Source organism: Quercus lobata, chromosome 6 (assembly GCF_001633185.2).
Source record: "Quercus lobata isolate SW786 chromosome 6, ValleyOak3.0 Primary Assembly, whole genome shotgun sequence".
Taxonomy (NCBI): Eukaryota; Viridiplantae; Streptophyta; class Magnoliopsida; order Fagales; family Fagaceae; genus Quercus; species Quercus lobata.
This window is the reverse complement of record NC_044909.1, coordinates 11167209-11181868: the sequence shown is the minus strand read 5'-3', so window position 1 is coordinate 11181868 and position 14660 is coordinate 11167209. Positions and strand designations below refer to the sequence as shown.

At 35.7% G+C, this 14660-nt stretch overlaps 2 protein-coding genes across 2 annotated transcripts; one reads left to right on the top strand and one right to left on the bottom strand.

Moving 5' to 3' along the window:
- The first annotated feature begins 38 nt into the window (after positions 1–38).
- Positions 39–3852, top strand: LOC115995490 (protein DEHYDRATION-INDUCED 19 homolog 4-like). Its single transcript, XM_031120075.1, has 5 exons — positions 39–400; positions 531–673; positions 1461–1538; positions 2478–2737; positions 3553–3852. The coding sequence occupies exons 1-5, from the start codon at positions 352–354 to the stop codon at positions 3659–3661; spliced, it is 639 nt and encodes a 212-aa protein (XP_030975935.1). The 5' UTR covers positions 39–351; the 3' UTR covers positions 3662–3852.
- Positions 3853–5933: 2081 nt separating this feature from the next.
- Positions 5934–13497, bottom strand: LOC115949652. The gene is made up of 6 exons (XM_031066940.1): positions 12928–13497; positions 11792–12006; positions 7169–7451; positions 7001–7086; positions 6803–6894; positions 5934–6581 (listed from the first exon to the last, which is right to left on the bottom strand). The coding sequence occupies exons 1-6, from the start codon at positions 13264–13266 to the stop codon at positions 6322–6324; spliced, it is 1275 nt and encodes a 424-aa protein (XP_030922800.1). The 5' UTR covers positions 13267–13497; the 3' UTR covers positions 5934–6321.
- Positions 13498–14660: the final 1163 nt, after the last annotated feature.

Genomic DNA, 14660 nt, shown 5'->3' with positions numbered 1-14660 from the left:
CAATTCAATTCAATGGCATTCCCGTAATTCCCATTTTGCCTTCTACCACAAGTAGTAGTAGTAGTTTGCAATGGCATTCCCGTAATTCCACCCCAAATCCCCGGTCAATTTCCTACCACCCCAAACTCCCACACTCTCTCTCTCTCTCTCTCTCTATACATTTCCTTGCTCTTTCCTTTCTTTCACACTCCATTTACCCTCTTAATTCAACCACCACCCAGACTCACAGACTCTCACAAACACTCTCTCTTTTCTTTTTCTCTGACTATTTAATAAACACCCCCCATCAATACTCAGCAAAACTACGAGAATACCACACCCACCGCCCACCACAGCCAAAAACCAAAGAAAATGGACTCCGATTCATGGAACACTCGTCGCCGTTTCCAGTCTCGATCGGGTTCTTCTTCTTCTTCTTCTTCTTCTTCTTCTCTCTCATTTTCCCCATAATGCCCCTCCCTCTTTCCGTTTGTTTCCCGAGAAAATAAATTTTTTTTACATGATATAAATTTTGTGACTTTATTATGCAGATCTGTTCCTTGCGCACGAAGAGATGGAAGGAGACGAGGAATCGAAGGCGGAGTTTCTGTGCCCCTTTTGCGCTGAGGATTACGACGTCGTTGGACTTTGTTGTCACATCGATGAGGAACACCCTGTTGAAGTCAAAAATGGGGTATTCTTTTTTTAATTTTTATTTTTTCAAAATTTTTAAATTTATTAGTAAAAAAAAAATTATTTATGTGTTTGTGTATGGCTTGTGTTAGAAGTTAGGTCTTTTTAAGTTTAAGGGGGATTAGTAGCTTGTGTGACTGTATTTGTTTGTTTTGGTACTAGTACCAGTCATGGGCTACTTTTAATTATTATAGAGTTTAGAACTGATTGATATTGTAAAATCATAATGGGTGCTTAAATTTGAGTTTTTTTTTTTGGTCTTGGATTAGTGTGAAATGGGTTTTGATTTTGGGATTGAGATTCAGGGAGTAATGTAAAATCCTAACCATTTATGTTTAAATGAATAGTTTAGATTTTATTAGGTCGTTGATTGACTTTTAAACAGGCATTTACTAGCATTATTTAGGTTTCCATTTAAGAATCTTGTAGACATGGCAAAATCTATGCTATTCATTAACTATAAATGTTTAGGATTTTTGAAAACACTGCAGTGGAGTTTAAATATGATGGTTTTCCAGTTGCTTTATCGTGAAAGATGCTAGACATATTTCAAGAGATTTTTGAGGTTGTGGGTTCAAAACTGACTGGGGGCAAGTGTAACTTACCAATAAAAAAGTGCTCTTTTTTTTTTTTTTTTTTTGGGTGTATTAATTTTAAGGGGGTATGGTTTTTTTGTTAATTTTTTATCGTAAAATCGTAATTAGTGTAAGTGGGTATTTTGCGAGGGATTATTATTTGTTTCGGCTTTTTTACAGGTCTGCTGACAATGTTATTGCTTGTATTTTCAGGTGTGTCCAATTTGTGCGAAGAGGGTTGGAATGGATATCGTTAGCCATATTACGATGCAACATGGGAGTTTTTTAAAGATATCCTTTATTGGAAGTTGAGTCTATATTGTTGCCATGCTTCAGTTTTGAATTGTGTTGTTGTTTTGGTTTTGATCTAGTAACTGCTTATGGTGTGTGCAATGTCTGGTTGTAGAATGCTGGATTCTATATCTTGTGGTTTAAATGTTGATGTGGTAAATAACAGATCTGGTTTAATTGACAAAGTTGGATTCTTTTGTCTTGTAGGATTATTTTGATGGTATTGCTTGTTTATCATTATATAAAGATACATTTATTTATGTAATTCTTAATTAGGTTTTTTTATTTTAGCTTTAGCTCAAATGAAACTTCCATGTCCCATGCATATGGGCGGAAGGTAAGATCATGAGTTACTGTGTAACTTTACTAGTGTTGAGCCAGTAAAGTTACACAATAACTTTACTGGTTCTAAGATCACGAGAGAGATTCCCAGTAGAGTAGAACCTCTCTTTTAACTCCACCGTATATCACCTTCTTCTAGGATCCTCCTTAGTCTTCATCCATTGTTTTTTTTTTTTTTTTTTTTTAAAGCTAACACTTCTAATGAGTAATGACCCATTTGTAAGAAAATTTTAAAATTCAATTCTCTTTGATACCAGTGTAAAAGAGAAGTTGACTGTTGAAACTTGCCTTTTTGTTCCAGTTTCTCAAGAATCTATTTATATGTTTGCTCATGGGGTACAAATCATCTTTACCACCTATTTACCATTATCACTACAAATTTGCTCCTTATCTGCATTTGGGTGATATATTACTTCCTGAATCTGTAGTTTACTTAAAAAGCTACTCTATTTTGTGCACCCTTGTTTCTTTCTTTTTATTAAGTTAATCTCTTCCACCAATGCTCTAGGAATTTTGTATCATGTTTCTGATTGCTTAGCCATATCTTTTTTTTTACCACAAATGAAGAGCTCGTGCTCTTCCTTAACTTTAGATCACGTTCAGCGCAAGCGGAGATTCCGTAGAGGTGGTTCTAATTCTACATTGTCTTTATTGAGGAGAGAGTTAAGAGAAGGAAATTTGCAATCCCTTTTTGGAGGATCCACTTGCATTGTTTCCTCAAATACAGAACCTGATCCTTTGTTGTCATCATTTATATATAATGCACCTATAGTTGATGAACCTGTGAGTGTTAAGCCTCATTCTTTGGTGGAAACAAGCGTGGTAAAGGAGAGTTCAAAGGAGGATTTCTTGGAAAGGTATGTGCCCTGGGTTTATTTCATTAATTTTGCTTAGGTTTCTCTATATAGTCTCTAAGAAATGAATGAGAATCCACATAGCTGAATCTGTAGAAATTGTTTTAACATCTGGTGTTTATGACTGTGTTGATTGGATTTGTTTAAATAAGGGCATTTTGTGGGTTCTAATTAGCTCAACCAATAAAGTCTCTTGTTGTCGAACAAGAGATTTATGTTCGAATCTTGCTTGCACCAAAAAGAAATCCATTGGCATTTTGACCTAATAGTAAAGAACAATCATTATAGAATGGATGCCACGTGTTTCAACTCCTATTATATCTATAAAAGATAGAAAGGGCATCATTTTTTTTGGTGGCAAAAAGGGATTATATTAGAAATAAAGATGGGCATAGGTTTTTAATTTTTTTAGACTACAGATTTCTATGCTTCTTTCTTCTTAATGAAGCATGCTTCAGTGGTCAGTAGTTAGAGGTCAACTTTTCTCTCTTGTGAAAGTAAGACCACGACCAAGTGAATTAACTGAGGGAATTGAGTAGATCTTTTTTACTATATGACATACACTTGTCCCACAAGTGAATACCAAGCTGTAATTTAGACATCTCTTTCCCCTTCTTATGTTCTGTCTGTGATTGAGAGCCTCCTTTTTCTTCCTTCTGTGCTGTGTGTGAGTTTGTGTGTGTGTGTGTGTGTGTCCGCGAGAGAGAGAGAGAGAGAGAGAGAGAGAGGTGCAATTGAATGGTGCTGTATTAGATAAACGAATTTGATTTTAAAAATAAAAAAATAAATAAAAAGCTAACTGTAGTTTACCATGACAGGAATTTCCAACAGTTGGTGTTATCAGACAAGGACCAAGAGGAGAAGACTCGGAAGTCTGAGTTTGTCCAAGGACTTTTGCTGTCCACTATTCTCGATGATGGCTTGTGAGTTCAAAGGGCATGCATAGATGAAATGGCATTGTAGTCAGACTGGGAGCCCCAAAGATAAAGATCGAAGAGGCTAATGAATATTATGGTACTAGTTGTAATAGTTAGGTCGGGAAAATTATGTATGTATCTATTGTAATTACAGTTTTGTGCATAAATGGAAATATGGAAGAACTTATTCCTACTTTGCCACCTGCTTTCCTCAATTTTCATCTAAATTGAAAGTTCCTCTCGAGTTGGGAAAACATATTTTGAAGTCCAAAATAAGTCATAAAAGAATGGAAGGCTTGTATAAAAACCAAACTGCATGATCCTCTTGGTTTAAAAATTCATTTACATATCTCATCCTTTGAACTCTACTTTCTGCCAAAGCTATGGGCCCCACCCACTAACATTACAGAGTAGTAAAACTGTTTTCTACCGCGTGAACATACTTCTCTTATTTATTTATTTTATTTCCTCTCCCTCATTTTATCCCATCAGAAAACCACCTTCTTCTTCCCTCGCCTCCCACACCAACACACAAGCACAGCAGAACGGGTCCCCTTCTTTTTGATCTTCCTTTAGTTTCTTACCCACAATACCCATTTAACACACCTGCTGAACTGCGATCATGGTCAGGGGCATGCCATTCTTTCCTCGCCTCTCACATCAACGCATACGCACAAAAGGTTCTCTTCTTCTGTTTGATCTTCTTTCTTTTTTCAATTTCAATTTTAGTTTCAGTTTCGTACCCTCAATTTTCTTTGTATCTCCCCTCTTCAATCTGTATTTGATTTTTTTTTTTTCTCTCTTCTCTGTTTCTTTCTCGGCTATTTTTGGTTGGTTTGAATCGGTGGTTATTAGATTTAAAGTGGTGGGTTGTTTCAGTGGTTGCTAGGTTCAGATTGGTGATGGTGGGTTTCGGTGGTGGTCATTTGGGTGTTAGCTGGGTTTCACGATGGAGATCTAGTTTAAGTCACGATGGAGATCGGGTTATGGGTCACGATGGAGATCGGGTTTTTGGGTCACGGTGGTGGAGGCATGGCTTGAATCGGTTGGGGTTGGTTTTATGTTTCGGTGGTGTGGATCGACGGTTGGTTTTGTGGGTTGATTTTGGTGTTTTGACGGTAGTTAAGTTTCAATTTCACGGTGGTTGTTGGCGGCACTGGGTTTGTTGTGGTGGTGCTTGCAACGGTAATACCAAACAGGCTCCGAATTAACATGACAACACAAGCTATGGACCCCACAGAGTTTGAATATTTACATTGGTGCCACTGAGTTTCCTATCTTAGTTTTTGAAAACACCTATTTCTTGTTTCCTATTTCCATCACTCTAACTCAAATTTTTGAGTTTTGAGTGATGGAAACAAGGGTTGAAAACCAAGCCAAACAAAATTTTTTTTGTTGGACTCACGTGTTTTGAAAACTCAGTTATGGAAACTGAGTGATATAATCCAAAAGCACCCTCATCCAAACAGGCTCTTAGTAACTTCACGATCCAAAAAACCAAATAATGTTCAAGCTTAAAATTATACATGCCAAAACATTTATGTTCATAAAGTTAGCTCAAATTATGGAGTTCAATTTTGTACAAATAAAAATGTAGCGAGGCCTATATACAGAGATAACTAAGGGGCCGTTTGGATTGAGTTTTTTGATAACTCAATTCTCAGTTTCCATAACTCATAACTCAAAAATGGTGGGACCCATAACAAAAAGGTTGTTTGGCCAAACGATAACTCTGTTTCCATAACTCTGTTTCCATCACTCAATTCTCTGATTTTTGAGTTATGAGTTATGGAAACTGGAAACAACAAAAGGCTGTTTTCAGTTTCCATAACTCATAACTCAATGGCATTTTCGTAAATAAACACACATGAGGGACCCACAGCCGCAACTTTTTTTTTTTTTTTTTTTTTCTCTGGGTTGGCGTTGGCTGTTTTTTTTCTTTTTCTTTTCTGGGTTGGCGTTGGCTTTTTTTTTCTCACCAAACTTAGTAAAAAAAAAAAAAAAAAACCCAGACCGAACAGCCAACCCAGGAGGGAAAAAAAAAAAAAAAAAAGAAGCTGCTAGTGAAAAAAAAAAAAAAAAACACTGTACTGTGACAGGTGTGGGCCCTCCAAATAGTGTGAAAAATAGTGAGTGATAAAAACTGAGTGATGAAGGCAAACGGATGTGAAAAATTGAGTGATGAGTGATGAGTGATGAATTATGAGTGATAAGTGATGCAAATTGAGTGATGGAAATTGAGTGACGAAAATTCCTTACCCAAACATGCCCTAAACCTTTTATAATTGGCAACTCTCATTTTCGTACAATTAGCATCCAAAACCAACTCCCCACAACACAAAACTACTCAAATATGGGTTATCAGCAGAATACCATAAGATCCATCATAAAACACACTTCTTGCATAGAACAGCAGAATAGTCATTTCTTAAGAATCAGATAATCATCCTCGTCCACTCCGCCTACCAAACCCTCCACAAATCCCATAGTCAAATTATTGTATGGCACTTCTTTGACAAGACGGATGAAGCAGAGCCAAATTTAATGTGATACCAGGATCTCAATACAATCCATATCCAAAAGAACAACTTGAAACTCTGGCTTGCATTCCTTTCCATGATTGGAGGTTATGCATGTTCAGATTAGAGATGAGCTATTCCATGATTCTTATCACCTCCGTTGTGAGTTGTGGGACAGAAAAAACCTATAATCTGGATGGTTGACTTGCAGTAATCGGAGCCAGTTGTCAGCAGCTCGCAACAGTGAATTTACTTTCTGACATTCATAAACTCCATTGGGATTCCAAACAGAAACTTTGAACTTGTAGGAAGCAAGCCCGAAGATGGGCAATGATAGCTTGATGGACAAATCAGCACTACGAACTTCTTTTAGTCTTGAACTACGGAAATGCTGCCCATCAGTGCTTGTAACTGCCCCAAAGAACATGAACTACATTAAAACAAACACAATGCAGGCAAAAAAGGATAGACACACATAATTCCCGTGGCACACAAATACATGAAGGCACACACATGTACTCCAATCTAATAGGGGAAAAGAGAATACAAATGCAGGCCAAAAATGAAATCACACAAGCAATCAAGTGTGCAGGTGAACATGCATCCACACATAAAGCGAGAGAGAGAGATACTTTGAAACGGTGTCGACAAAGAATGAAAGGTTAAGAAGCAGGCATCCAGGTTCTGCAGTGTCGGCCCTGTGGGTATCCTATATATTGGATACCTACATTAAAAAAAGATCAGAAAATAATAATTAATAAAAATGACAGTCGCATTAAACTAGCATTACAAGTTACATCATAAAGCCAGAAAAGACGAGAAAAACACACCATGCCACAGAAATCCAACTTGAAGGTGATAGATCACAGCTCCTGTATGTCCTCAATTTTGGAAACCGAGATGCAAGAACTTGAATCTGTTGGATGCAAGATGATTAATGTATGTTACAATAAAGAAAAGCCATTGCAAGCTAAAATGTTAAATGGTAATGAACTTGCCTTATCAGCCAAAGGTTCACGACTAAATGGTGGATCATGTTCAAAGTATTCGAACACAAGCTGACCCGGAGGACTGCAATTCTCACTTTCATCACTTGATGAACCTGCAAAGGTTTTATTTCTCAGTGAAATTCTTTTCAAACCCTGGATATTTGCATCAATGTTTGGCTGATTCCAAGACCCATTAACCACATTACTAGCTTGTCTTTCTGCTCCGTAGTCACTGCTGCTGTCACTACTTGACTCTCTGGATGACATAGAATCACTCTCCTCACCAGGCCTCCTGTCACAAGATGAAAACAACCATAAGGTGAAATTTAATAGTGTAAGCCAATGAATAGATCTGTAGGTGTGAACTGAAACACTGAATACCCAAACAAAGACATGAGTTGTGGTCACTAGAAGAATACAAACTAGGAGTATTTTAACTCAGCAGACCAGGCCAAGAGCCTTGTAAATCAACTAGTTGGCACCTCCTGGTGTTTCCAATAGACATAGAGTTCAAATCCCCCCTCCCTCAATTATCGAATTATCAAAAAAAAAAAAAAAACTCAGTGCACCAGAAACATAGGCTGGCAAAGCATTGCTGCTGTTGCAAATGATTTCAATATGTATAAAAAGATCTATTGATAATTTGTTTTTGTTTTTGTTATTATTTTTTGGGATTGGTAACTTATGCATGCAACCAATGGGTCTTGAACTTACGACCTCACCCTCCCCTGGCACTTACAAGGGGAGAAGGTGCTGATTGAGCTAGAGCTCATTGGCCTATTGAGTATAATAACACAGAAAATGAAGATGCAAGATGGGAATAAAATTTAATAAATCTAAAGGTACTTCTGAATAATGTTAATTCTGAAAGTTAAACGAGTCTCAGTCAAGAAATATCCAGCTGTGAAGTTGAGTCTTTATTGTCTTTGGTTAAAGAAGTCTTTGATGTTCTAAGAGACTATAAATATGCATCTTTGTGTGCTTCACAGTTTCTGATGTTCAATCTGAAAACTTTTAAGGCTAACAAACTCTTCCTTTATATAAAACCATAGAGAAAAATCTACTGATTTATGCAAATATCATATAGGCTTTAACAACTTGATCTATAGTTCAGCTTGATAGAATATTAATAATAAAAGATGCTGAAAATTGGAAATACCTAAACCAAATGTCCAAGACTTAGGGGTGAAACAGGCAGCTAGCCTGCTAGATTGAAAGTACTTAGCCAAGTGATACAGGTCAAAGGGCGGGAAGTAGAAATAAGGGAAAAGTAATAAAAAGAAAAATTCTAGGCTTCACTGGCTAGATTCTTCCGCCTGAAATCCCTAGGCTTCACCATCTAAGAGTGCTTAAAATTAGGGGTGTCAATTCGGGTTAGCGTGTCGGATTCGTGTCGTGTTGAGGTAGGGGTATTCGACTAAATGACTCAACCCTAACCCGACCCATTTAATAATCGTGTCATGATCCTTCAACCCTAACCCGACTTGTTAATAAGGCGGGTTGACCTGACCCAACCTATTTGACACACTTAATAAACGAGTCATGTTGGGTTGACACGAATGTAACACAACCCATTTCAACCTGCATAATATTAAATATAACATCTATCTAGGAATAATTTTTTTACATCTTAAAAAGCAATGCATACACTTCAAGTCTTCAACCCACATTCAAAATAATATAGTTCAACAAAAATATAACATTCATCTAGAAATAAGTTCTTTACACTCCAAAAGAAATGCAAACACTTCAATCCAAATTCAAAATAACAAAGTTTAACAAAAATAAAATAACATAGTTTAATAAAAATATAATATCCTTGAATATTTTTCAAATGCTAAGTATCAATTTTGAAAGAATTTGAGCAAATAGTAGACTAATCCTGACTATGACCACGATTATAATCCATAGATTCTTTGTTGATGTCCAATTCATAACATCTTCCACAAGCTCATCCAATTTTATTTATGCAAGTTTTCTGCCAAAAAAAAAAAGTATTAGTAATTCCAAGGTTTGAAAGTTTCAATTTCCAATTATATCCCTTGTAAATTTTTATAATTACTCACTTTTCTTTCTAAATTTAAAATATATGTTAGATATAAAAGGTATTTGACAAATCTAAAATAAAATAAATATTTATTTGTTATACGAGTTAAACGGGTTGTGTTAAGTGGGTCATTTCGGGTTGACACAAATAAATTGGCGTGTCAAACGTGTCTATTGCGGGTTACACGAGTTGACCCGCTTATGACACGTTTCTTATCGTGTCGCTTTTGAGTCGACTCGTTTATGACCTAAACCCATTAAGGCCCAACCCTAACCCGAAAAAACCCATGTTAGGTTCGTGTCGTGTTCGCGGGTTGGGTCGAACATTGACACCCCTACTTAAAATCGACACAAATCTAGAGATAGAAAATCTCTAATCTATATATTCATCTTATTATCAGATTACTTTGGGCCTTTAAATAAGGTACTGGATTACATCAGATAAGGAAGGAAATAAAATCATAATTAAGATAGCAATCAAATCCCTTAAAATGGTCAAATTAAAATTCAAATCCCATAATCTGGACTAATGGAATCAATCAGCATTAATATAGCTTAAGGCAACACTAGATGGATCACAAACCTTGGATAAAAAGGGCTTAATGAGGACTCAGGCTTAGGCATAAGTGATGGGTTAGGCCTTTTTTTTCAAACAAAAAAATAATTATAAAATAATTACACCAGGTTGATTGTTTTACTTTATTTATTTATCTTTTTAATGGGCCAGGTTGGATGAGAAGCTTGATTTTTTTTTTTTTGGGGGGGGGGGGGGGGGGGAAGGTTTTGCCTTGCTGTTTTAAATCGGTTGGGTAAATTATTGGGTTAATTGAAACGGGCTGAAATTTTCCTGAATGGGTCAGGTAAACTTAAGGACCTAGTGATGGTGTCTCAAGTTTTAACAATTCTCTGGAACTGGATTGAGGGCTTGGCAGTGTCCAGCAAAGCAATCTGGTGACATTTCAGCAGCAACGCAATGTGTGTGGACCTTAAGCGATGGCAGTGGTATATTGGACTGTGGTAAGTTGAATCCCTGGTGAGTGGGGCTCTTGAATGGTGAGGGGGCTGTGGTTGTGGTTTGCAACCCATTGAGAGTGGGTTGTGGGCTTGATTTGCAGAATCATGCCTTATCTGCAATTTGGGATTGCGATGGTTGTTGGCTTTGGTGTGGGTAGTTGTTTTGAGATTGGGGATTGACGGTTGAGGGGTATTCTCTATGGCCCTTGATGCCTGAGTTCACCTTGGTTTAGTGATGGTGGGTGCTAGTTGGGTGCGTTTCGGGCTTGATGGGCTTGGGTCTAATAGGTTCAAATTAGGAGATGTTGGGGATTATTGATTTAGAGGAGGCATGGTTGATGCATTGATGTTTGCTCTAATACCACAAAAAGTGGAAAATAGAAGTGAGGGAAAAGAAAATAGTAATAGGACAAATTCTAGGCTTCACCACCTAAAATATCTGTGTGAAACCCTAGGATTTAGTACTTAATAGTGCTTGGAATCACCAACAAGCTAGAGATAGGAAATCTCTGATATATATTATTCATCTAATTCAGCACAACAATAGTCTTTACTCTTAGATTACATTAGATAATGAAGGGAAATCAAATCATAATTAAGATAGCAATATAATGCCCTAAAACCCTTAAAATAAAATTCAAATCCCATAATTTCAACTCCCATAATATGGACTAATATCAATTAACATTAATCAGGTGTTGGCACAACCAAATTTTACTGTACTGTAAGGCAAAAGGACCACATTCCAATGTTTACATGCATAATCTAATAGGAGTATATAATCACAAGCAACAAAAGGATGGGCAACATGGATGTGAAAATATTACTCAAGTCTAAACTTTTAAAGGTTACATAAAACAAGCCAGGTATAATGTCTTTTTTTTTTTTGATAGGTTAAGCCAGGTATAATGTCATTGCCTTGTTGGATAGAGAAAAGAGAGAGCCTCACAGACTAAAAAAAATGACTTAGGAGGGACAACATGTAAATTATACAACTTATAGATAAAGCACAAAACAGACATGCACTGCCCTCTGAGCTTATGACTCATCAACAATAAGAATGTTGTGAGTAATAATTGTCTTCTGAAGTGGACTCAAGAGATCAGATTCATATTACCCAAAACCAGGCACAAGAAAACCCAAAATCCTATTAATTAAAATAAATAGCAGTCTTCATCAAAATTGAGTGTTTCTCCACACAATAAGATATAAATAAAATCTATCACAACCTAAATATAAAAAAAGAAAAGAAGAATACAAAATGCACCAAGTAGAGATCCAAACAAGCACATTGCATGTAGTTGCTATTGTACATTGACATCTAAGATACATGTTTGTGTCAATATTATAAAATTAGCTTTGTGACAAACAATGGGGGTTCCATAATTGTGATGAAGATTCCCTAATCCATCGATCATTTCATGAAAAAGTAAATTCTTTATAAAAAGTCCTATAAAAGAAAATTCTTATACTTGGGGCACCCAAATCCGAAATCCGTATAAATCACTAGAAACCATTTACCCAACATTCATCTGAAATACAAAACATTTATAAAACCTTAGGATTCCTCACCTTTGTCGTGAAGAGGGCTTTGATGGATCTATATACAGCTGAATGCCAGACAAATATGGCACATAATACTGAACAACTGAGTCACTCCCATTCAACAAAAGGGGCACACCTGCTCCATATGCACTCCACTCCTTAAAGGACTCCCATAGATCACCAAGCACGAAGTACGGATTCAACACAGCTGGCTCACAAGTTCTCCATCCCCTCACGCTCGTCTAATTTTAACCCAAACAATGCCATTAATAAATATAAAACAATGAACTAGTAAAATTATTTTAAAAAAAAAAAAAAAACCTTCAACTAATTCCATTTTATGAACTTCAATTCTTAACATCAAATAACCCAATTTCTATAAAATTTAATCTGGCTCAATTGAGTCAGATGGCCACATCACTGTTGTTTACTAAATATTCCAAATGGGTCAAGGATTTAAAACTTTTTTTTGGATAGGTAAGTAACGTAAGTTACACACACACACCAATGCGTCATGAACCCACGGCTTCACCCTCCACCAGACACTTGCAAGGGGAGGAGGTTAGGTGCCAGTTGAGCTAGAGCTCATTGACAAGGCTTAAAAACTTCAATTAATTTGTTTTCTGGAATTCACTTCTTAAAATCAAATAAACCCAATTTCTATAACTCAGTCTAGCTCAATTGATTTAGATTGTACCATCTCTTCTGTTTGCTAATTAATCCCAATTAGGGTTTGAACATTTCAATCAAAGAGACAAAATGCAGGCAATATAAAATCCGGGTTTTAGTTACAAATCATAAAGTTCCAAACTTTCATAATTAAGAACCTACTAACAAGCCTATTTCCTCATTAATCCCAATTACAAGGGTTTAAAGTTTATACATTTTGACCAAAGTGCCAGAATGCAAACAATATAAAAATCTGAGTTTTACTCACAAATCATTAAGTTTCGAAATTGCATCAACAAGAACCTTATAACAAGTCCATTTCCTAATCAATCCAAATTACAAGGTTAATGTAGGCAATTTAAGAACTGGGTTTTGATTACAAACCATAAAGTTTCAAAATTTATTTAGGAACCTAACAATAAGCCTAATTTCACAACCATCACATCTCCCATTACCCAAAATCACACAAAAACCCTAAATAGCTAAGAAATTACCTTAGATAAATACTGGGCTGTGACCACCGGAGTAGTGTGTTCCAAGAACCGATCCAAATTCGTTTCACCGGAACAACTCAAACCCAAACTTGAATCCGGAACCGAACAATCTGATTTCGACAAAGACGAGGTCGTTGAAGAAGAAGAAGAAGAAGACGAAGACGAACAACAAGCACTCGTAACCATCGTCATCGTCGACGACGAAGCCCTCTGCTGCTGCTGCTGCTGTTGCTGTTGCTGTTCTTGTCGCTGTTGCAGTTGTTGTCGTCGCACGTGCGGCGGATTGTAAAACCGGTTCTCTCCGCGGTTACGAGAAACCGACACACCGGAGGCTGACATTATTGTTGTCGGACGAGGAGAACAACGGCGTCGTTTTTACGTAAAGTACTTTCAAATTATTTTTAGAAAGTTAGGGTTATTTCGAAAATTAAAATTGTTTTTTTTTTTTTATTAAAGGAAAATAAAAAAGGGAAGCGGCGATTTGAGAATAGAGAGAGTTCAGAGACACAAAAGGCAGTGTGTGTTTTTGTGTGAAAATTCAATTGTGACTTTTCTTTTTTTGGTGTGCTTTGATATTTTGTTTGTATTTTTTTTTTATATTTTAATATTTCGAGAGAGATCTATGTCGGGATGACGAAATTGCCCCTTTACTGGGTATTTTTCAGTTTTGGAGTTTGGTAATTATGAGAGAAAAGGACTGTTGGACTGGGAGGGTCAGGACTTGGGAGTGAGGGGTAGTTCGTTTTATTCTGGGAATCTTTACGAGTTTAAACTTTTCAACTACTTTTATGCGTCGGTCGGTTTCAGATTCTCGAGCTCGGAGTCAGATCTTCCATCTCATTTTTCTTGTTTCACTTTATACTTCATTAATAAAAATTTGTTACGTATTAATATAATTAATTAAAAACTATTATTAATTAATAATGATAATATTAATAAGCCAATAATAATAATATTTAATTAATTATGTTAACATGTAGCAAGTTTTTATTGGTAAAATATAGTGTGAAGCAGGAAAAGTAGGACAAAAGATTTGGATTAGTTTTCTACTACTGCTACTACTCACTACTGCTCTACTAGGTCTGTTTTTGTTTTGGAATAAGAATTACAGGATACGTTATATTACCAAAATAAAATTAAAAAAATTTGAGTGGCACCTTAAAATTTTTCCGTTAAGAAATTTAAATTATACAAAATTTAATATAAAAAAAGAATTTCATATATTGACAACAATAACAAAAAACACGTAAATATATAAAGTCTTACCATTGTCTATTATGAATTTTTTTATTTATTTTGAAATTATTATATTATAGTTTCATTATCAATATTGCAAGTTACATCTTTTTCAAAATTTTAGTTGAATAAAATTTTTCTTGGATTTTTTTTGTAAGGACCTAATATATTGTTAAGGGGACCAAAGTTTAAGAACAAAATTTGGTTACAAGCTTAGTTGTAGCCTAAAATTACAACTCTTACTAAACAAATTAACGTATTTTGAAAATCTAACTTACTATTGAATCTATAAACTTATTTTTTATGCATAATTTTAGATTACAGAAACTCGAAATTTAAACATTTAATTGATGATGTAGCTATTGATTTTTTTATCTTTTTAAAATTTTGCAATTTTGCAAGTATGGAGGATATAAAAAGAAAATGTAGTCTAATGGTTGATTTGTCAAAATTCATATCCAACAAAAAAATTATTAAGTGGATTTATAACCTTACTC

Excerpts from the sequence above, each read along its gene's own strand:
- LOC115995490 (XM_031120075.1), top strand. The coding sequence starts at position 352 with ATGGACTCCGATTCATGGAACACTCGTCGCCGTTTCCAGTCTCGATCG. Across the intron at positions 674-1,460 it reads CTGTTGAAGTCAAAAATGGG|GTGTGTCCAATTTGTGCGAA; the intron begins GTATTCTTTTTT and ends TTGTATTTTCAG. Across the intron at positions 1,539-2,477 it reads AACATGGGAGTTTTTTAAAG|GTTCAGCGCAAGCGGAGATT; the intron begins ATATCCTTTATT and ends ACTTTAGATCAC.
- LOC115949652 (XM_031066940.1), bottom strand. The coding sequence starts at position 13,266 with ATGTCAGCCTCCGGTGTGTCGGTTTCTCGTAACCGCGGAGAGAACCGG. Across the intron at positions 12,007-12,927 it reads CAGCCCAGTATTTATCTAAG|ACGAGCGTGAGGGGATGGAG; the intron begins GTAATTTCTTAG and ends GGTTAAAATTAG. Across the intron at positions 6,582-6,802 it reads TTTGTCGACACCGTTTCAAA|TTACAAGCACTGATGGGCAG; the intron begins GTATCTCTCTCT and ends TCTTTGGGGCAG.